Source organism: Eulemur rufifrons, chromosome 18 (assembly GCF_041146395.1).
Source record: "Eulemur rufifrons isolate Redbay chromosome 18, OSU_ERuf_1, whole genome shotgun sequence".
NCBI classification, from domain to species: Eukaryota; Metazoa; Chordata; class Mammalia; order Primates; family Lemuridae; genus Eulemur; species Eulemur rufifrons.
The window spans coordinates 64,396,639-64,418,597 of record NC_091000.1 but is presented as its reverse complement, the minus strand read 5'-3'; the positions used below and the strand labels follow the sequence as shown (position 1 = coordinate 64,418,597).

The window sequence follows — 21,959 nt, the reverse complement described above, 5'->3', positions numbered from 1 at the left end:
CCACAGCTTTATAGAGTTAAAAAAAAAAAAAAACAGAGTAGAAAAGCCCCAGGTTACTCTTAAAAAGGTTTGTACTGTAAAATTTTATACCAATAACTTGTATCTCAACCAGCTCTTGGTATCTCACATCTTAAGAAAAACCTCCTTTCCTTCACTAGACTCCAGGACACAGGCCCAGCAGCAAAGGATCCTTCCATAATCTCCCAATTCTTTGATGCCTTCGCAACTGAGTATAAGCTGATAACACAGAAATCTTGGGAACAACAGGCAAAACTCTAGCTCATTCCAGAGGTGACTTCTGTAGCAGCTTTGGCTCTATAGGCCCACTTTCTTAGACAGCCTACATACAAGCCTACTCCTGCTAGTATGGTTTAGTCCAAAGGAAACATTTTCCCTGCCTTCCTGTTTCAATCAACCCTAATCATTTTCTGATTTGAAAAAAGTAACAAAGAAGAGCTACTAAGACTTTTGTACTAATTGGCGAGGGTGGGAAGTGGACAGAGTTGTTCTTTTTTCTCTAATGGTTCTCAAGACACGGGAAATATTAGGGTATGGAAAAGTTCTGGCCAACATTGTAAGGATATCAAGGATCTAACAGTTCCCGTCTCTATTCTCTTCCTCCGCAATAAGTACATCGCAGTGTCAAAGAGCCCAAGTAATTTCATATTAATGGTTATCACAATATAATCCATCACCAAATTTCTGTACATGCCCAAATTTCAGAGCCCCAAATATCATTTTTAAGCCTAAATTCCTAGATGAATTCCCTTCCAATAGTCACTCCATCAGTAGCAGTTTTAGAACAGTCAAACATTTATTAGAAACAATGAAGCAGGAATGTATTGATCTGGTTTAAACTGTTCACTTAATGAACCAGTTTGAAGATGCAGAGCCCTAACATAAACCCTAAAAGTATGGGTATACATACATATGAAAGGCTTGACACACAGGTGATCAGTAAGGGGTTCCTATAGAAGGGGGCATTAGGAAAAAGTACACAAATTAGTAAGGCTATTCTATTCAGATGAAATAGTTTGTCCAACGTATAAAAACAGTAACTCAAAAACATCAACAAAATAGCAAACTGATTATCTTAGCTAGAAGGCATACTCCATAAAAATTAATATAAGTCAAAAGAGAAACCGAAATCTACATATTAGGCTAAACATTTTGACACTGAAATAACAGAATAGGAAATGGGTGGTTTAATCTTGAAAGAAATGACAAAATCTAGAATTATGAAAAGCTCCGGCTTCAAGTGTGGTATGAAAGTAAAAGAAAAAAAAAAATCTGTGTAGGACAGATTATAGTAGAAAAGAAACAAAACTAGCTAGCTAGACACATGCTGTAACAATCTTGATTCCACCCCAATATTCTTACTGTCACACTGTAATTATACAGTAAAAATTTCAGAGCTGGATAACTTCTATGAGATCTTTCTCTAACTTCCTTACTCTTCACAGGACATATTTTACATATAGTTTATTATCTGTTCCTCACCCCCTGCCACCAAAACACATATACCTGCCCCAGAAACGTAAGTCCAAGACAGCAGAAAACAGTGCCTGGCACATAGCAGGGACTCAAAAAAATACTTACTTTTTAAATGAAAGCAAGCAAGCAAGAGGAAACTGAGACCCAGAGAGATAAGTCAGAAAGCTAAGCAGCATATATACCAAATATGCTATCTCATGGTCCAGTACTATGCCCACTACACTGTTACCCTCCTAGATTCATGTCCATATGCTCTCCAATTGTTCTTTAACTATTTCATGTCTCCTTCCCTGTTCCAAAAAATACTTATGCTCCATCCTCAATGACTGGGCCCTATTTTCCCATTTCAACCCACTTTGATCACATTAACAAACCTCAGTCAAGAATTTCATATTTTTCTATAAAAAGAATAAATTCTAGATGTATTATATACATTCTATATATACTAAATCTGCAGTCCCAAACCCCTAGGGCACAGATTGGTACCGGTCCATGTTCTGTTAGGAACCAGGCCACACAGCAGGAGGTGAGCACCAGGCCAGCAAGTGAGCAAAGCATCATCTGTATTTATAGCTACTCCCCATCGCTGGCATCAAATCCGCTTCCTTGTCAGATTAGCAGCGGCATTAGATTCCCATAGGAGCACAAACCCTACTGTAAACTGCGCATGTGAGGGATCGAGCCTGTGCACTCCTTATGAGAATCTAATGCCTTATGATCTGAGGTAAGCTGAGGCGGTGACGCTAGCACTGGGGAGTGGCTGCAAAATCATCCTGAAACCACCCCCCACTCCCAACCGCCCCCTCCCATCCATGGAAAAAGCGTCTTCCATGAAACCGGTCCCTGGTGGTAAAAAGGTTGGGGATCTCTGTATTAAATCATATATAACACTAACCAAATCTGTGGGTTCATCTTCTTCGACCTCAGCTTCATCATCTTCATCTTCAATTATTGAATCTTCCACTGTTTCTTCATCCTCTGTAAGATCTTGAGCCACTGCTAATGAGCCTAATAAAATATAAAAGAGGCAGTTAACCTTTACTCTGGAATACCAATGTTTTGTCAGATCAAGTATAGGCAAGAAAATTTTCCCCCGGAATTACTCAATGCCCCAGTTCACCTGAATGATGCCAAATTACTATGCATCTAAGAATATTTATTTTATTTTACTAGTAATCTTAACAACTGCATGTTAATTTTTAATGTGAAATGCTGCTGAATTTTAAAAAGTACCCTTCAGGTGTAAAAATGAACTTCCGAAACTAAAGATGACTTGAAGCCCAAATAAAGAACTTCAAGCAATTTTGTTAAGTAAAGTAAGGAAAATAAGTTTATTGCAAAGAAACTCCTAAATTTAATCCCTGTCATTAACCATATACAACCAAAAAAACAGAGGTCTAAAAGAAAATAGCAACCTCAATATCTCAGCAAGAAACAATATTATTAGATTTTACTACAGGTGAAACTCTTAGGATTTGATAACATATAATTCCTAGGAAAAAACGTCTATTATATCCACGGTACAAAACTAGCTTGCACAAAATACATTGTTTAGTAAAAACTATATTGGTAACTTCAGGGGTGATAGCAAAGAATCCAATTATTTTGGCATACGGCTTCAGATATGCTTTAAGATTTTTTATTTTTACCCATACTTGTCACAAAGTATAGCTGTAATGTGAAAAAAATTATAAATCATAGTTTTATAGGCAAAAGTACTCTAAATAAGTCACATTAAAAAGATTTCGGGCAAGACGCTCAAAAGAATTTCCAAGTTCTAGTGTCTTCCAACATTTCTCAGAAAAAATGATGATGTGGCAATTCAGCAGAGAAAAAAATGTAGGAAGAGCGTGTGTGATACCCAGGAAAAATATATTAACAACCATGCATTTTAAGTCTTTTCCACATCCTTGAGTTCTTACTGGCTGCTAAGATTTCTACAAACATTAAAGAACATTGAACCATGCATTATAAACTGAAAAACATCTTCCACTGCTTGCTCAGCAAAGACTAAAATAGTGCATCCATAATTTACAAGTCATTTTCAAAAGCCAATTAAAAAGAAAATCCATGTCTGACATGGTAAAGTTGTAGCTAAACTTGGTAACTTCTGAATATATATAACGGCCTTTCACCCTACATTTCAGTGGCTATTAAATAATTTTATTATTTTAATGTTAACCAGTAACAATTTTGTCCCTAAAAATCTAACCAACTTTCAATTGGGAAATTCAGAAAACATTTTCTTGAAAGAAAAAAAAAATGTTTACAAGTTATTAATTCAGTTGAGTAAAAAGTTGATTTTCTTAAAGAAGAGGTTTTTAAAACCTGAAATACATAGCCTAAATTCTAAAACTAGAATCTAGTTTTAGTAGATTGGTCAAATTTTCTTTAAAAAGCTGAATGAGAACAAACCAGCAAGCAACTCCTAAAGGAAAAGAATCTCTATTTATACCTGCGATGAATTTCTTAACAGTTTTGGTTAATTCTCCCACTTGGTTTTCTAACCACTAAACAGAAGCCAGTCACTTCACTTTTCTTCCTAAAACAACTCCTGGGTAACTGTCACTATTGTTCATTAGGCCACACAGCTTGCTTATAGAATGGAAAGGCATTCGAGTGATCATTTAGACGAACTCCTTCACTTTACAAATTAGAATATCGCAGTTCATGACAAAACCAGGGCAAGGAACCAAGTTGCCACATTCTTATGTTCTAAGTTATTTCCAAACCAGGTTAATGTTGGAAAGAATACACCCACATTAAAAAAAATAAAACTCGAAGTAGACTTTTTCCAACACAATACGACGTTTCCACAAGCAAAAGATGGTTACATTAAAAGAGACAGACAGCGGAAGTAAGAGGGACATCCCACAGGGATTCTTCAGTTCGCCTTGCAGTAGGGGCGGATAAGGGGGTGAGTGAGGATGGGGAGTTACCCTGAAATCAAGACTCCTGGTAATTCACAGGGATCAGGTGTTGGAAAAAGACGCAGGTGACCATTAAAAAACAAAGCTCTAACAGTTTCGATGTGTAGAAAACAAGGGTTTCAGCAAATGAATGAAAGCGGACTCCCAGCGTGGAAGCTAAAGACACGTCAGCCCAGAGCGCGAGGGGATGGGGGTGGAGCGGAGCTGGAGGCGGCCAAAAGAAATACAACGGGCTGTGGCGCGCTCGGAGCGCAGCCGTGCCCACGGCCCCCTCGCTTCCCTCCTCGAGCCGAGGACCCTGTGGCTCTGGCCACCCCTGCAGGCGTGGGCCCAGGGCAGAGGAGCAAGCCCAGCCCTCGGACGGCCACGAAGCAAGGTCGCCCGGGCACTGCACCGGCGCTCCGCGAGCAAGTGGCAGAGGCCGCAGCGGGGTCTCGCCCTGGCGCGCGCTGCGGCCGCGTACTACGAGCTCGGGCCTGGGGAGGAAGAGCAGGGGAGAACCCGGAGAGGTGGACGCGGACACTAGGAGAAGGAGCCGCCGTCGTCTCCAACTTCAAACTTAACGTCGCTGGCGTCTTCTTCCGGGCCAACCTCCGCCGCCCACTCCCCTCGCCTTACCTCTGGGGCCGCCTCGGAGCAAGACAGTGGCGGGGAACACGAGCAAGAGAAGGAGAAGCAGGCGGGGGAGGAGTCTCATGGCGCGGCCACTCCGGTGTCCAGTCCCTGTCCGCCAGGGTTCTCAGCGGCTCTGGCGGTAATGGCGTTACTCTTCATCCGGGCTCCGGGCGGGAGGGGCGGGGCACGTACCACGCAAGGCCTTCGCCACGGCCCTCCTCCGACCGAAGGGCGCCGCCGACGTGGCTGCTCCAAGATAGAGCTAGGGGAGCGGCTGCCGCCCGCCGAGTCACGTGGCCGGTTGCCGGAGCCTCTGGAGTTCCCGCGAGAGTCGGCCTCCTGCTGCAGTCACGGGTTGGACACGTGCGTGCGGTTTGCCGCTTGTTCTGCCCTGCCCTTTCCTCTCAATCAGTTAGCGTCCTCAGTGGTTACTTCATTTGAGTTACGGTAACAGTAATATAAGGATCATGAACTGCCTTTATGTGGCATTTAAAAGCAGAAAAAGAAATTGGTTGTTTTGGAATGGATAACATTGTTTCCCTCTCCCTAAAAAAAACGCATTAAAATATATACAGTGGAAAAAGACATACAATGGAAAATCTTTTTCCCCTATGCGCCCGCACCCTGTCCCATAGTTAAGGACAGTTCTGAAATTCCTATGTGACATTCCAGAAATCACCTAAGAACACTTGCTGGCATTTAGTAAGCATTTGGTAACTATATAGTGGGTGCAGCAATGGCTGTACAATCTTTAATTTCCTTCTCATCTACTTTGAACTTTGGGTTGCTGCAATAATCTTGTATTTCTTGAAATTAATCTGAATACCAGGTAGGTTTGGATTGGACCAGTGTGAGTTGTCATGATGCAATAAGCTAGCTCTTAGTAAGTCATTACTGTTGTCAATAGAACTGTGCTTTCATATATGCCTATGAGCTGTATATTATTACTAAGGAGAAGACAGACCCAGGGAGGTTAGTAATTTACTCACCCCTTCAAAAAACTAGCAAATGGCAGGTGCAAGATTTGAACAGGACAGTCTGGTTCCAGACTCCACACTACTGGCCTAGGACACCTGCTGTTCTACTGATGTCTGCTTAAGGTCTCATTGTCCTTGGGTCCCTGTAAAAGCAACTCGTAGCTCCTGCTGCCACTATCTACTTCTGTCTGCTAAAGTCACAACCTGATAGTGCTGGGCTGAATCAACCCCATTCCAGCAGCCCAGCAGTGTGGCCACTGCTGCTGTTGCTGCTGCTTCTAGGGCACCCCGCAGAAGTGGAGGGCCTCCCCAAGAGGGCATCCTCTCACTTTGCTGCTGCCTTTGCTCCCATGCCCAGCTACCAACTCTGCCACTCTGCCCAAAGCCACCAGGACTGCTGACCCTGCTTTGATGTGGCTGAACCTTGCTAAATTCTCCACTGACAGGAATATCTCCCTCCCCTACTCTGAGGCACTTTCTGGTTCATAAGTTTCAAATGAGACCTGTTCTTAGCTCCTGATGTCTGATGGGTTGTTATAGAAACACAATCTTTTATTTAACTTGTGGCTTTCTCCTAGTACCAGAACCAAACTGATGGAGACTACATAGAAGGCAAAGTTATAGACCTCAAGCTGTACTCACAATCACCTCTGCTCTCCATCTCTGCCACGGGGATGTCTCACTGACTCTTTTTGCTTCAGAGGACGGACTTCTGATGGGAAGGACTTCTCATTCCTTATGTTAAAGAGATTCCTGGTAGGTCTGTCTCACCAGTTGTCAGGAGGTGTTTAGATGTAGCCTGAAGCTATTGTTCTCAAAACCACAAGGAAGTTTTGATCTAGACCCAGCTGCTCGTTGCCCAAAGATCCAATTATTGAGACAGCAAGGATTGCCAAGGAAGAAAGGAATTTTTTATACAACATATCTTGCCAGGAGAACAGGAGAAGTTGCCTCAAATCCATCTCCCTAATGGAGATCATGGGCTTTTAAAGGAGAGGCCATGTGCCTTGGGGCAGGTCATAGTATAACTAACAAGGAGCTACATGCTTCGGGGCAGGTCATATGCATGGGGCATTGGGGCAGGTCGTGGGGGATGATGACTCTGGGCATCAGGAATCTTGCTGAGAGGCCTTTGGAATCTCAACTCCTTTGTCTTTCAGAACATCCACCATTTCTGGGAAATAACTCATTGAAATTTGTTCAATGCCCCCCCCCCCACCACCTTACACGATGAGAAAAATTTAGTTTAGGCTTAAGCGGAGACTTCCACTCCCATGATGTTATCAAATGGTTACTGAAAGGACAGTCTTGCTAATAAACTATCTAACACAGAAAAATAAACTATCTAACTCGCTGTCTCTTAAGATTAACCACAGGGATCTTAACTTGCTGTCTTTAAGATTAATCACATGGGCCTTTAAAAATTAACTGCCCGCAGAGATTGTTTTATGGCATTTGAAAAGAGCTGAGCAGACAAAAAGGAAGTGTAAATCCTCCTCGTTTACATTTGCCAGACAAGTTTGGTCAGACTACTGATAAGCCAGTCTCCAGGAGAAGGGAAAAAAAGGGGGAAAATGAACACCCTAACAACTCAACAGCTATCTCCTGTTAATCAGTCTACAAAATAAATTTTTCTTTACCCCTTTACAATCCCCACTAAAAAGCCCATGTCACTTGGCCTTGGAGTAGGCCAGCACTCCTTCTTTCTTCCTTTTTTGTGCTGAGCCCTTTTTCTTCTCTTTAGGAGAAAGTAAAATAAACTTTTTACTTCTTTTTATCCTAATCTTTGTGTTGAGAATTCTTTCTCCACCCACATCATGAGCTCCCCCACACCCTAACATCTGGTGGCCCATATGGGGACTCGCCTCTACCTCCATACGGGGAGGAAGTCATTTCTCTGCCTCTGTATGAGTTCACTTTTCTGCCTCTGTCTGGAGACTGCTCCCTCTTCTGCTACACAGCTCTCAGTACATCCTTCTTGGCGCAACTGTGCAAATGCAATTCGGAATTTAGTCAGTCTCTTGGGTTCTGGAAGTGGTCATGTGCCCGAGGTTGGGAGTGGTAGCTTTTGTCTAGGTTTGGTCTGGAAGGGAAACCTGGCACCAGGTCTACCATTCAGGAGGGTGTCTTGGAGGGATGCCTCCTAACCGCCCTCACTGGTCTTCACCCAGACCCAGGGACACCTGGCTTTGGGGGAGAGCTCGTGGTCTTGGTCTAGGTCAGAACTCAGGGATTTGAGTTTTCTGGCCAGATCTCTAAGTTTTAGTCTGACTCAGAGTCAGGGAAGCTGATGTCTGATCAAAACCCTGAAGGTCATCTGAGTTGGGGACACCCCTCAGACCTTTTTTTTCTATTGACATATGACCATCCCTTAAAGGTCCTTTTCTTTCTCCTAGTTGACATCAAGGGCAACCTTCAGTCGGCCCCACCCAAGGATTCCCCACTGGGATGTCTTCTTAAGACCTAAACATTTAGTCTTCTATTGCAATACAGCCTCACCACAATATAAGTTAGATGACCAGGAGGTTTGGCCTAACAATGGATCTCTTAATCAATTGCTAATGGATTTTATTTGGGACTTGACTTTTAGACAACCAGCTACTAAATGTGTAGCAGGAAAAAATAAAGTGTGTCTACTCTGGATGTTACTGATGGGATGAATTTAGAGAAAATGAAAACATAGACCTGCGTGACTGTCCAATTAGTATAAAAAGCAGTAGCTTACACATCAGGGAAGTAAAATGCTCACCCTGACTGGAGTGCTCACCAATTCTGCATCACTGTGCTCCACATCCTCCCATAATTAGCAGCTTTCCCTCTGTGCCCACCCAGAGCTCTCCACCCAATGGGTTCCAATCCTTAATTTATGGAATTAAGAATTCCATCTACTAATTTATTTAAGCCCTCCAAAGTATTTCCTCACAGTCTGGCACTCTCACCTCTGCACCTATCTCCTTGACAGTTTCTGTTTTCCAGGAATAGTCCACATCCTGGTTACTCTCATTCATATAGCTCAGGCAAATCTGCCTTTGATTCTCCACTTCTGTCATTGTATTCCCTTAGAATTTGTAGGAGCAGGGAGTTCATTCCCTTTGATTGCTTAAGATTTCCCTCTGCATCCTTAGCAAATGTGTTTATTAAGCACTGGTTTTTGTCCTCTTGTGTGCCCCCAGGCAACTGTGTGGCCAAATAACTCCCTTATGTCCTTTAAATCTTTGCTCAACTGTCATCTTCTCAGTGAGCCTTATCCTGACCTCCCACTTTAAAATTACAACCCTCCTGCCCTCACACTCCCCATTCCCTCTACTCTAGTCTTGTTCACAGCAGTTGCTACCTTCCCACACAAGTTCAGTGTGTCTCCTCTTTGTCTCCTGTCTGTGAACAGCTTGCAGCCAGGGGGCTTTGTGCCTTTGATTCCATGTTACAGAATAGTGCCTGACACCCGGTGGGAACTCAGTAAATATGTGCTGAATCAATGAAGGTCTGATATTGTTATAAGTCACATGTTTCCTCCATAAATATGAACCCAAGTTTGATTATAGACCTAATAAGAAATGAAAAAACATTGAACAAAAAAAAACCCCCAAAAGCTGTTTATTATTAACTTTGCAAGCAAAGACTTAAGTGCTCTTTGACATAGAAAGGGCTAAAACAAGAATTGGGTTTTTTATACTATACCTCTGAGGAAAAAAATTTTTGTGATCCTTATAAAGCGGGGCACTGTGGGAAAATGAAACAGGAAGTAAAGATGACTTTAAAAGGAGTCCAGCCCAACTCCTCACGGAGAAGGACGGCCTCCGGTCCTTCCCCAGTGCACACCTCGTTGAGCAGAGCAGATGAAATCACAACCACAGAACCCCCCATTCACCTGCATCTGCATACTTAGGCTCTGCCCTCCTTTCTGTTACAATAAAACACTATTTATAGGCTTATTTGTGATTTAGATCCCATCTCCTGCTCAAGGACATGTGGTTCGGAAAATATCCCTCTCTCCTCTACCTCACAATAAATTTCTACTTCTCTAATTATTGCTCCCATCAACGTACAAATACACTATAACATTGCCTGTCTTAAAAAACAAAACTCTTCCTTGGCCTCTATTCCCCTCCAGCAAGTCTCATTTCTCTGCTCCCTGGCATAGTAAAATGTCACTATCTCACCTCTCCATTTCCTTCTTAGCCTATTCCAACTGGGCTTTCATTTTCTTTAACGTTCCACTAAAACTTGCTAAATCTAATGGCCTCATCTTAACCTTCCCTCCTCCCATTCTTAAGCACTTATCTCTCTAGGCTCAGTGGCAACCCCACTCTCCTGGTTTTCCTCCCACCTCAGCAGCCCCTCCTTCTCCTCTGTCTGGTCCCTGAAAGTAGGCCTAGAATGCATGTAGTCGGCCCTCCGTATCTGTGGGTTCTGCATCCTCAGATTCAACCAAACTTGGGTTGAAAATATTAAAAAATAATTAAGTAAATAAAAATAACAATACAGTAAAAATAATACCAATAAAAATACAGTATAACAACTGTTTACATAGCATTATGTCGGTTTAGGTATTATAAGTAATCTAGAGATGACTTAAAGTATGCAGGACGATGTGCACAGGTTATAGACAAACACTATACTATTTTATAAAAGGAACTTGAGCATCTGCAGATTTGGGTATCTGCAGGGGGTCCTGGAACCAATCCCCCTTGGATAGCAGGGGATCACTGTATTACAGAAAGCTGGACAAACCTGCTTGTGTTCTGTGAGAGGGCTCAGAGGACACTCCATTTACCAAAGGAATGCACTGGTGACAGGGGTTGAGAAGATCAGTGGTCGGCCGTGCTCTGGAGTTCCATAACAGCGTCTCTGGCTATTATGGAACTGAGCTGATAGCAATGAGGATGAGAAGATGAGACTGGAGCCCAGGTGGTACTGCTGAACTGTGAGAAACAAGGTGGGCACAATGATCTCAATGAGCTGTAGAACGGGAGTAGGAGGGAGGTGCTGGGGAATGGCAGAGGCAGCAGCCTGCAGAAAGCTATGGTAATAGTGGATGAGGCACGCTCCTAGACGCAAGATAGATGGGCACCCAACAAGAGTATTGCCTAATTTATGCACTTAAATCAAGACAGACCAGGAGGCTGAGGGCAGTCATCCCAATAAAAAGTTATGATCCTGCTATTGTCTGAATGTGTCCCCTAAAATTCACGTTGGAACTTAAACCCCAATGTGATAATATTTAGAAGTAGGGCCTTTAGGAGGTGATTAAGTCATGAGGCCAGAGCCCTCATGGATGGGATTAGCAACCTTATAAAAGGTCTGGTGGGAACTAGCTAACCTCTTTTTGTCCCTCCATCCTTTCTGCCATGTGAGGACACAGCAACAAGGCACCATCTTGGAAGCAGACAGTAACCTTCACCAGACTCCAAACCTGTTAGCACCTTGATCTTGGACTTCTAGCCTCCAGGCTGTGAGAAGTAAATTTCTGGTTTTTTTATTAATTACTCAGTCTCAGGTATTTTGTTACAGCAGCAGGAATGGACAAAGCCAGATCCTTTACTCAGCTGGGCCTGAGCCAATGCTCAATCCCAAAACTGAAACAGAAACTAGGTTCCTATAATGAAGAGCCCTGGCACAGCACAAGAATTTCCAATCAGTAGTTAATACCTATCCTTCCTCAAAGGGACCTATGGCCATTTACACTCAGTAATCATGCGTTGTGGAAAGGAGAACCCCTAGACCACTTGACAATTGTTGGACAGTCAGAATTGACATTTATATCCAGGACCCAAAGTGCCCACATGGCTCCCTTTTGGAGCAGGATCATATGGGGGCCAGGTAATAAATGGAGTCCTAGCACCAAACTAACGGTGAGTACTTCAGGTCATCAGACCTACCCACACCTGGTCCCCAAAGGTACAGATGGAATGAATGGACATACTTGGTGGTTTAATGAACCCTCACATTGTTTCCTTGACCTGTGGGATAAGAGCTAATAAGAGTATGAAAGGCCAAGTGGAAGCTTCTGAAATTGCCACCACTACTCTCCTCCGCAGCCAAGACAATAAATTAAAAACACAACTGCATCCCCAGGGAATGGTAAAGGTATGTGCCACCTTCAAAGCGGTGGTGGTCTCTGTTCAATCTCAATATAATTTGCTAGCTAACTCCTACAAAAACTTGAGCACAGGCAAAACCCCATTTCTAAAAAAAAAAAAAAAATAGAAAAACTAGCCAGGTGTGGTGGCGTGCACCTGTAGTTCTAGCTGCTCAGCAGGCTGGGGTGGGAGGACCGCTTGAGCCCAGGAGTTTGAGGTTGCAGTGAGCTATGATGATGCCACTGCACTCTAGCCCAGGTGACAGGGCAGACGATGATGCCACTGCACTCTAGCCCAGGTGACAGGGCAAGACACTGTCTCAAAAAAAAAAAAAAAACTTGATAGATCATGGCAGATGACAGCAGAATACTAAAACTTGACCAAGTAGTAGCCCCAATGCCTCAAGCTCAAACATAGCAGTTGATCACAGTTCATCCTACTAACCCTTCTCTTGCATGTTCCTCAGGAGCAAGAATGACTAGAATCCTGGAGAAACACGGGGTGGAAGCAGTGATTGACTGCAAACAGGATAAAGGAGATTTTGGGTAGGGGCGATGGAAATATTCTAAAAGTAGATTGTGGTGATTATTGCATGACTCTATACCAAAAATCATCGAGTTGTATACTTAGAACAGGTGAATTTTATAGCATGTAAATCATTTCTCAATAAAAGATTATATAAAAAGATACATTAGTCATAATAACTTCTCATGTATTTATGTACTATAGTTTTTATACCTATTCTTCCAGTTACCTAAGCTTTCTCATTAGGGATAATCAAATCCTCTCATCCAAACAAGCAGAGGAATGCCTCAGCAGAGTAGCTGGGCTGTGAAATCTTTAAAATCCTCTTTTCATAACACCTTCTTTGGCCCTGGGCCCCATTTGTGATAGGAATCCCCAACTGTATTATTATGTTGAATTTTCACCATGTCATGCTCACTAGAATTTTTATAAAAACATATTCTAATTGTTCTTTAAGCAAGTTTACCCTTCCTAAATATAGGAAGATCTTTGTCCAGTTTCACCCCTGACTCCTGAGGTGCAATCATGAATTCATACTAATTTTTTTCAGACTGGATCTGCTAGGTTTGAATTATATATTTCTCACTCATACCAATAGTTGCAACTGTACAGGAAAATGTTAACAATCTTTTAAAGATATACTTAATATACAAAATATTTACTTTTTTTATATTAACATACCTTTATAATTGTTCTTAAACTAGAGTAACCATGAACTCAGTTTTTCAAACCAGATAGTACAGAGGAGCCAGGACCTGAATCTAAATTTTCTGATTTTCCATGTTAAGTGTTCATATTGCTCTTCCATACTATCTCCCATGCACTATAATTTAGAGAAGAGTGTGCTAAAAGGTCACGGATAAAATACTTTCAAAATGAGGATGAGTGTGATATTTGAATTAGGCCTTGAAGGATACAAGTGTTTTAGGTATGAGGAAGGGCGTGGTAGAGATGGAGAGGGAGGACATTTAGTAGCATTTCAGGAAAAGGAAGCAATATTGGCAAAGGCACATGAGTAGTTTGGGGGCCAGTGCACGAAAGGCAATGAAAGCTGACTATGGAATAAAGACTTGAAAACCTTCCCATAAAATAGAACTTAGTGAATTATAACATTTGTACTCCATGAAATAGTATACAGCCTTTAAAAATTAGAGCTGGGTGTGGTGGCTCACGCCTGTAATCCCAGCTACTTGGGAGGATCACTTGAGCCCAGGAGTTTGAGACCAGCCAGGGCAACAAAGTGAGGCCCCGTTTCTACAAAAAATGAAAAAAATTAGCCAGGCATGGTGGTGTGCAGGATACTCAGGGGGCTGAGGTGGGAGGATGGCTTGAGCCTAGGAGCTCGAGGCTGCAGTGAGCTATGATCAGGCCACTGCACTCCAGCTTGGGCGACAGAGACCTCACCTCTAAAAAAATAAAAATAAAAATAAAAATAAAAATAAATGAGAGTTATGAAGACTGGCAACATGGGAAAACAGCTACCAGAAACACTAAGAGTTTAGATAAGTTACTTAGGATAACATGTGAAAGTGCTTTGTAAACTGTAAATAATCTTTCGCAAGGTATGCTGGGGAGTGAAAAGAGGAACCGTGATAGCTTTGGAAGAGAAGAGGGTTGCAGGAAGGGTTTTTTAAAGCCAGGGTAAGAATTCAATAACGAGTTATAAAGTAAAATTGTGAGCAGGTGAAAATGACCGTTGGAGCAAGTCCTCAAGGAGATGAAATGCATCAGAGTCTAGGGGACAAGAGATGAAAAGGATCTGAGGGAAGCAGAGAAAATTGGTAAAAGTCCACAGGAATCCAGAGGGGAGAGGAAACTGTGTCTCCCTATAATCGGCTTCACTCTCTGAAAGCAGAAGCTGTGGCTGTCTCAACCTCCCCTCTCCCCCGAGCCCCTGCCACAGGAAGTGGCTGAAGCTTTCAGCTGTGAGCTCCCTCAGCTTGCCGCGCCAGCACTCAAAATTGCCCTGGACGTGCTGTCCTCATTCCCTGCCTTCCACCCTCAGAGGAAGAGGTGTCTCTGCCCCCTGTCCTGGACTGTGCTGTGGAAGCCAGTCCCTCTCTTCTCCTCTGAGACCTTGTCTCCCCACGATCCCTGCTCTCTCCTTCATCTCAGTCCCTCCCTGCCCACTGGAGCCTTCTCAGCACAGCAGCCTCAAACTGGCCACCTCTCTCCCTGCAAACCAACTGTCACTCTTGTATTCTCCACCTCCGTTGATGTGGCCTCCATCCACCCAGAGCTCTTCCGGGCTTCCCAGACCCCTCTCTCTCAGTTAGGCAATGCCCATGTCCTTCCATTTCACCTTGGGAATCACTCTGCATCCACATCTTCCTTTTTATTTCCACTGCACTATTTTAGTTCCTGGCCTCCATTTTTCTTGCCTGGAGCACTGTCACAGTAGCTGACTGGTCCTCCTGATTCCAGCATCACTCAACATCAAACTACCCTGTCACTGTTGGGGCAATGTTTCAAAAATGCACACCAACCACTCACTCCTCTACTTAAAATCCATCAGAGCTAGCCAGGCGTGGTGGCTCACGCCTGTAATCCTAGCACTCTGGGAGGCTGAGGCAGGAGGATCCCTCAAGGTCAGGAGTTCGAGACCAGACTGAGCAAGAGTGAGACCCCCCCCCCCGCCCGCCGTCTCTACTAAAAAATAGAAAGAAATTAACCAGACAACTAAAAATATAAAGAAAAAAATTAGCCGGGCATGGTGGCACATGCCTGTAGTCCCAGCTACTTGGGAGGCCGAGGCAGGAGGATCGCTTGAGCCCAGGAGTTTGAGGTTGCTGTGAGCTAGGCTGACGCCACGGCACTCACTCTAGCCCAGGCAACAGAGTAAGACTCTGTCTCAAAAAAAAAAAAAAAAAAAAAAAAAAAACCTGTCAGAGCCTCTCATCAAGATAAAGTTCAAATATCTTAGCATGGCATATAATGCTCTTCAGGACCATCATCATCTCTTGCCCTGAGAAGTGTGGGTTTTAGACATTATTTGTAGTTCAGGGAATATAACAGGGTACTCAGGTCTCCACGCTGTCCGTGTGCTCTTGCTTTCCTCGTCTGTCTTGGAGAGACCTAGTCAGTGGGGAAGATCTGGCTCAGGTGTCGTGATTCCTGTAAAATCTCCCCTGAGGTTTTCTCACGTGGTCCAGGGCCATGTCCTCTCACAGTTACACCTGTCGCTGTTCTAGAACAGTTTACTTCTCTGTCTCCCCCGATAGTTTATGTGCCCCTTGTGATCGTCACCTCATTTTCCTTTGAATCTTTGGCATCTGACACAGGCCTGTTACATAGTTTATTGAACGTCATTAAATGTTTATTGAAGGTAAGATTGGCTTAGACTCTGCATCCTTGAGCCATATGCCAAGGGAGGTACATTCATTTTGAGACAAACTGTAGGTAAAAGATCATGAATGTCTTGTAATACACATGTTAAATGTAGCACTTAAGCACACAGTCCTGCTTGTAGGCCGCCTGTGTTAATGCTTCCTTTCCACCTGTTTCATCACATTTCTGTGCAGATTCCGGACACTGCATTACCCATCTTTATCTTAATAGCTGCCTTTATCCTACCATATTTTAGTTTTCTCTAGAACATCCCATAAAACTACTACTACCGCTATAATGTCTCTTTTGAAAACTTGAATAACATCCAAAACTTTCAATGCCTAATTTTCTAAAATGAAACACTGTTATAGCTGCTACTCACTGTGTATTTCTCATGGTTGAATTTGTCATAAGTTATGTTCTAATGCTTTGAGTTTGAGAAATTAACAAATTTTATGTTTCAAAATTCATATAAGGGGCTGGGTGGGGTAGCTCACGCCTATAATCCTAGCACTCTGGGAGGCCGAGGGAAGAGGATCACTTGAGCTCAGGAATTGGAGACCAGTGTGAGCAAGAGCGAGACCCCATCTCTACCAAAAGTGGAAAAAAATTAGCCGGGTGTGGTGGTGCACCCCTGTAGTCTCAGCTATTCGGGAGGCTGAGGCAGGAGGATCACCTGAGTTCAGGAGTTTTAAGTTGTAGTAAGCTCCGATGATGCACTGTACTCTACCAAAGGCAACAGAGTGAGACTCTGTCTCAAAAAAAAAAAAAAAATTCATATAAGACCTGTCTTACAGAATTCCTCGATAGAAATAACAATGATAATAATTATCGTTAATAATATTAATAAGCATTTGTTTATTCAGGAGTAGATATAGACTCCATATATATTTTCCTCTTATACTTACCTGACTAATTTAAGTACAAAACTAACTTTGATGAGATAAAATAATCTCTTCCCTTCCACTCAAGGCATATTTTGTTCAATAATTATACCTTCAGGCCAGGTACAGTGGCTCAAGCCTGTAATCCTAGCACTCTGGGAGGCCGAGGAGGGTGGATCGTTTGAGCTCAGGAGTTCGTGACCAGCCTGAGCAAGAGAGAGACCCCGTCTCTACTAAAAATAGAAAGAAATTATATGGACATCTAAAAATATATATAGAAAAAAAAAATTAGCCGGGCATGGTGGCACATGCCTGTAGTCCCAGCTACTCGGGAGGCTGAGGCAGGAGGATTGCTTAAGCCCAGGAGTTTGAGGTTGCTGTGAGCTAGGCTGATGCCACGGCACTCTAGCCTGGACAACAGAGTGAGACTCTGTCTGAAAAAATAAAAATAAAAAAAAATAATTATATCTTCAGCCTGGTTCTGGGATTTATCAAAAAGATCATATGTGTATTATATACATTTATTTTTCTGATGCATCTCATAAAATCAGCTATCTCTGGCTCCTTTGTGTAAATTCAGATGTAATTCTTCAAAACTATATTAAGGTGTTGAGACCATCCTCAGCAAGAGCGAGACCCCGTCTCTACTAAAAATAGAAAAATTAGCCGGGCGCAGTGGCACGCACCTGTAGTCCTAGCTACTTGGGAGGCTGAGGCAGGAGGATTGCTTGAGCCCAGGAGTTTGAGGTTGCAGTGAGCTATGATAATGCCACTGCATTCTAGCAGGGTGACAGAGTGAGACTTTGTCTAAAAAAAAAAAAAAAAAAAACTATATTAAGGTGGACATTATATGGGTTAGGTCTTAAGAGACCAGTCCTCTCCTTTCATCTGGGTTTTAATTCCAAAGGATTTCAGAATTAGTGTCTTTTAAAATTTGGTTGGTAGTAGAAAGAGCCTGCCTGCCTAGAGCAAAAAAGGATGTCCTACAGGAGAAACAAAACATTGAAGTGAAATCCATGACTATTTTTGCACATCATTAAAGGCCTGGTAATATGAGAGTGGTATTCTGTGAGAATATTTGGAAAAGAAGCCATTGTAGTCATCTGTTTATGTGTAAGTATAATAGTTTTGATTGTTCACGGGAATATATTATAAGAAAAGTAATCACATTTTTTGGAATGTAAAACCACTGTTTATGCAGATTTTAATATATCATTCGTATATATTGATTTGGGTAGTATACTTAGTAATGACTCTCCTGGAGTGGTTGACAAAAACGATAAAGGTTTAATCTTCAGTCTTGTTTAATCTAAATCATTTCTATTTCCTTGTAAAGTATCTGGCATCTAAAATTGAAAGGAAAAACTATTTCATAAATTTTGGGAAAAAACTGTCACTCAGTGACAGAACTCCCAAACAACCAGTTTTTGATTACATATGGAAAAGGGGTACAAAGAGATCTGACAGATACATGAACTCCACAAATAATACCAATAGTATATTTTAACTAATATTTTTGTTTGTTTGTTTAGATCTTTCTCCCACTAAAGAACACTAAAAAAGAAAAAGGCTGGCTGAGTTTCATCTTGCTTAGTTTGGTTGGAAGCTGGCAGAATGTAGAAAAGGGAATAGAAGCAAAAATCTGAATAATTCATGAGTGACTTACCAGCACGGTATAATTAAAAATTGATAGTATTAAGGTACCCTCATAAATCAACTATTAGAAACGCTGGTCGCAGTCAGGTGTGGAGAGACATGCCCTGTTGATTATTCCCTTCTCCCCAAAGCTATGTCATAAATAGGCCCTGGTATTTATGAAAACACACCCATGGTCTGGGCTGGGGCAGAGGTGGCAGCAGCTGCATCTTCTATTTGGAATCACTCCAGCATCGGGCCTGGGTCCCAAGTCTAACTAAAATTCGCTTCTATTTAGTACCTATTATGGGATAGGTGCTTGGGGATACCAAAATGAGTATGAGACAATTCCTGCACTGAAAGAGTTCTAGTCACGTCAAGAGACATGTAAGCAGAAGAGAATTGCAATGACATGTTACAGGTACTATTGCATCACAGGGTACAGTGTGGACACATGGGAGCAAGCAAGTCGGTTCCATCTGGAAGACAGGCAGGAAAGGCTTCGGAAGAGATGCAGCTTGAGCTGGTAGATATTCGTGAGGTGGGAACTGAAGTACATGGGAGGAGAGAAGTTGAGGGAGAACATACCAGGTAGGAGAAGCTGCATGGGCAGTAACAGGAAGGCACAGAAATAACGCAGCAGGCATAGAAGTAGAGCGTAGAACTGTAGTTACTACAGACTGACAAGGGGATGGGGAGGGATGGGCAGGAAGAGGTTGGCTAATGGATACAAAATTACAGCTAGATAGGAGGAATACTTTCTAGTGTTCTACAGCACAATAGGGTGACTACAATTAACAGTAATTGTATATTTTCAAATAGCTAAATGAGAAAATTTTGAATGACACAAGGAAATGATAAATGTCTGAGGTGATGAATTTGCTAATTATCCTAATTTGATCATCACACATTATATACACATATCAAAATATCACTCTGTATTCCATAAATATGTACAATTAATACATCAACTAAAAATTAAAAAAGGAAATAACGTAGCATGTTTAGAAAACTACAAGTGGTTAAACATGTTTGGAAAACTACAAGTGTATGATGAGGAGAAAGCAGTGAATGATAATACTGATAGGAAGGCAAGAGCTACGTCGCAGAGGATGTACGCCATGCTAAGAAGCTGGGACTGCATCCAGAATGCGACTGGAAACCATCGAAGGGCTTTATGCAGGGGAGGGCCATGATCATGTTTTGCTTTTGAAAGATCACTGTCTACTCTGAGGAGGAAGGAATGAAGGGGAGCAGAACCGGAGGCAGAAACACCAGTTGGGAGGTGACTGACTACACGAGGTCAGATGAAAAATGACGGAGGCTTGAAATGAAGCAGTAGCAGCGGGAATGGAGTTGAGGGATCAGCACAAGTTCAGAGGGAGGGGCTTCCAAGGACAGGAGCAGGGAGAGGCCCTCATCTGAGCATGGAGGGGAAGGCTAGCTGAACATTACAGAAATGTGACTTCAGGAACTCATATTTAATCTTGTGTTATTGTCAAATTACATGGAAATATAACACTCTTTCTAATGACCATCAAGGTGACCTACCACGGTCATGGATTTCGGATGATTCTCTAAGCTTCTTGGTCTGTAGGAAATAGAAATAGAAAATAATGTCAAAAAAAGGGGGGAAGGAGAGGACTAAAGTAGTGAACATGATAAACAAGTATGCCATTATTTAGCAGTACATGGGAACAATTGTCATTTAAGATAGAAGTACAAGACCCGGGTATATGATATATGGATCACTCTCACTGCACTTAAATAAAAATATTGAGCTACAGTCTCATTACATTTAACATTCTCCTAGATTTACTTAGGATGATATTCTGGCTATCCCTTGAAAACCTAAGAAATTTCTTTGAAAGTGAAGAAGAACTTAGAGGCAAAAATAAGGCATGACTCAAGTTGACTGATAAGGAGTTATTTTAAAGAATTAAAAAATAAAATAAGACATCTGAGACTATTAAAGTGCTCACTTTTATATCCCTATTTTCCACTATTTCCACTACTAAAGACAATTGACAAAAGCAGTACCATAATTTTGAGATGACACAGAGGTAGTCTAGAGCGTGTGCACACACTGAATGTACTGAGACCAATCGGCCAATGGCACCTTCAGAGACAGTGGAGGCTTCAGGCTCATGTAGGTCTGGAGTCTTCTAACAACTGATCTTATTAGCTGGAAAGGGCCTTGAGAGCTCTTCTGCCCCATCTTACCCGCTTGCTTCAAGGCCAGTCTAAATGAGCCTCGTATGCATCATGAAAACAGGCCAAGTAAACAAGTGGCTGAAGTGGTGAAACAAATGTATATTTATATTCAAATTTTAAAATAATTCTAGAAGAAATATTCCATAGTTTCTTTCAGTAACTTGGAAGATCCATATTCAGTTTAAATTAGCATTTACTGAATATTTGTGATATCAGATCACGTCTTTCATATTAGGAAAAAAAGTCATAATTAACCTGTTGCTTTGCAAACACTAGTTTAAATCTGCCAAGGGTTTCTGTTTTCAAAACATAGCTGTATTTGCAAATGGTATGTTGAACAAACATGACTCATGACATAATCAAATTACAACTTTAATTGTGGTCTCCTACTTCTACCTTAAGCTTTTTTCACTCAGGGAAGCTTTTCCTTGGCCATTGGGTGGATACACATCAGGCCCAATGACTTTTTTAGACACCCTAAGCTAACAGTCCCCACTGTGAGGCACCAACAGTCCCAATTCAGTAGGTAGAACATCCAGTCTTAATATTATTAATCAATCCTTTCATCTTCATTCAAAAGCAGGACTTCTCCTCCCCCTCTGTCAGCTCAGGCCTGTAGCTGGTGGACACCATTGCCTTTGGAGGCCAGTTTCTGCCCTCTCTTTGCTCTCCTCCTTTTCCATTTGCAAGAGGAGGCAGAAGAAGTAAGGCGGCAGGACAGCTCTTACTTGGCTGGTGGCTTCAGAGTCTCAGCTTGGCAAATGGCTAAAGCTGATTCTTTCTCTTTGGAGCCTGCCATTGTTAGGAACCTCTGTCCTTCAGTTCCCGTGACCCAAGCTTTTGCATCTCTCTTCCAGGTGGTCACTCGATGCTCCTTCCTCAGCCCCTGAGAGTCTGACGTTCTATTCCAGTTTCTTGCTGCTGGTATCTTTTCACGCCACCTTTGGCAGAGCCTAAGAAAACTCACCTTTCACCTGCACGGTTCTTAGGGAATTATCACACCCATCCTTTGTCCTGACAGGCTCTAGAAGGAAAGCCACCCAACACAGCCCCTTTGCTGTGCTGCCACAGCTTGCCTTAGTTTTCTCAGGTGTGAATGAATCGCCAGTCCTCTGTGTTTTGCAACTTTTAGGGAACACATTCCAAAACTCTCTAGGTGATTCCCTGGAAATCTGTCATAAGGCTTTAGGTAAAAGAGGTAGAATTACCTGGAGGAGATGGGACCTCATGACATGACAGATCAAAGAAATCTCTTTTCCAATCTTCCCCACTCTCTAC

At 42.4% G+C, this 21,959-nt stretch overlaps 2 protein-coding genes across 4 annotated transcripts in view; both read right to left on the bottom strand.

Annotated features, from left to right (window-relative positions):
* Positions 1 to 5,216, bottom strand: part of SSR1 (signal sequence receptor subunit 1) — a 35,262-nt gene extending 30,046 nt beyond the window's left edge. The window contains exons 1-2 of one of the 3 annotated variants that reach the window (XM_069493549.1): positions 5,043 to 5,216; positions 2,390 to 2,502 (exon numbers count right to left, since the gene is read on the bottom strand). In XM_069493549.1, the coding sequence (XP_069349650.1) occupies positions 2,390 to 2,502; positions 5,043 to 5,121 (192 nt within the window). In that variant the 5' untranslated portion in view covers positions 5,122 to 5,216. The remainder of the gene's footprint in view (positions 1 to 2,389; positions 2,503 to 5,042) is intronic. The other 2 variants (XM_069493547.1, XM_069493548.1) reach the window with 2 other exon arrangements.
* A 14,210-nt stretch (positions 5,217 to 19,426) lies between these two features.
* CAGE1 (cancer antigen 1) overlaps positions 19,427 to 21,959 on the bottom strand; it is a 39,924-nt gene continuing 37,391 nt past the window's right edge. Inside the window, exons 9-10 of the mRNA XM_069493409.1 lie at positions 20,019 to 20,058; positions 19,427 to 19,438 (exon numbers count right to left, since the gene is read on the bottom strand). Of these exons, the coding sequence (XP_069349510.1) occupies positions 19,427 to 19,438; positions 20,019 to 20,058 (52 nt within the window). The remainder of the gene's footprint in view (positions 19,439 to 20,018; positions 20,059 to 21,959) is intronic.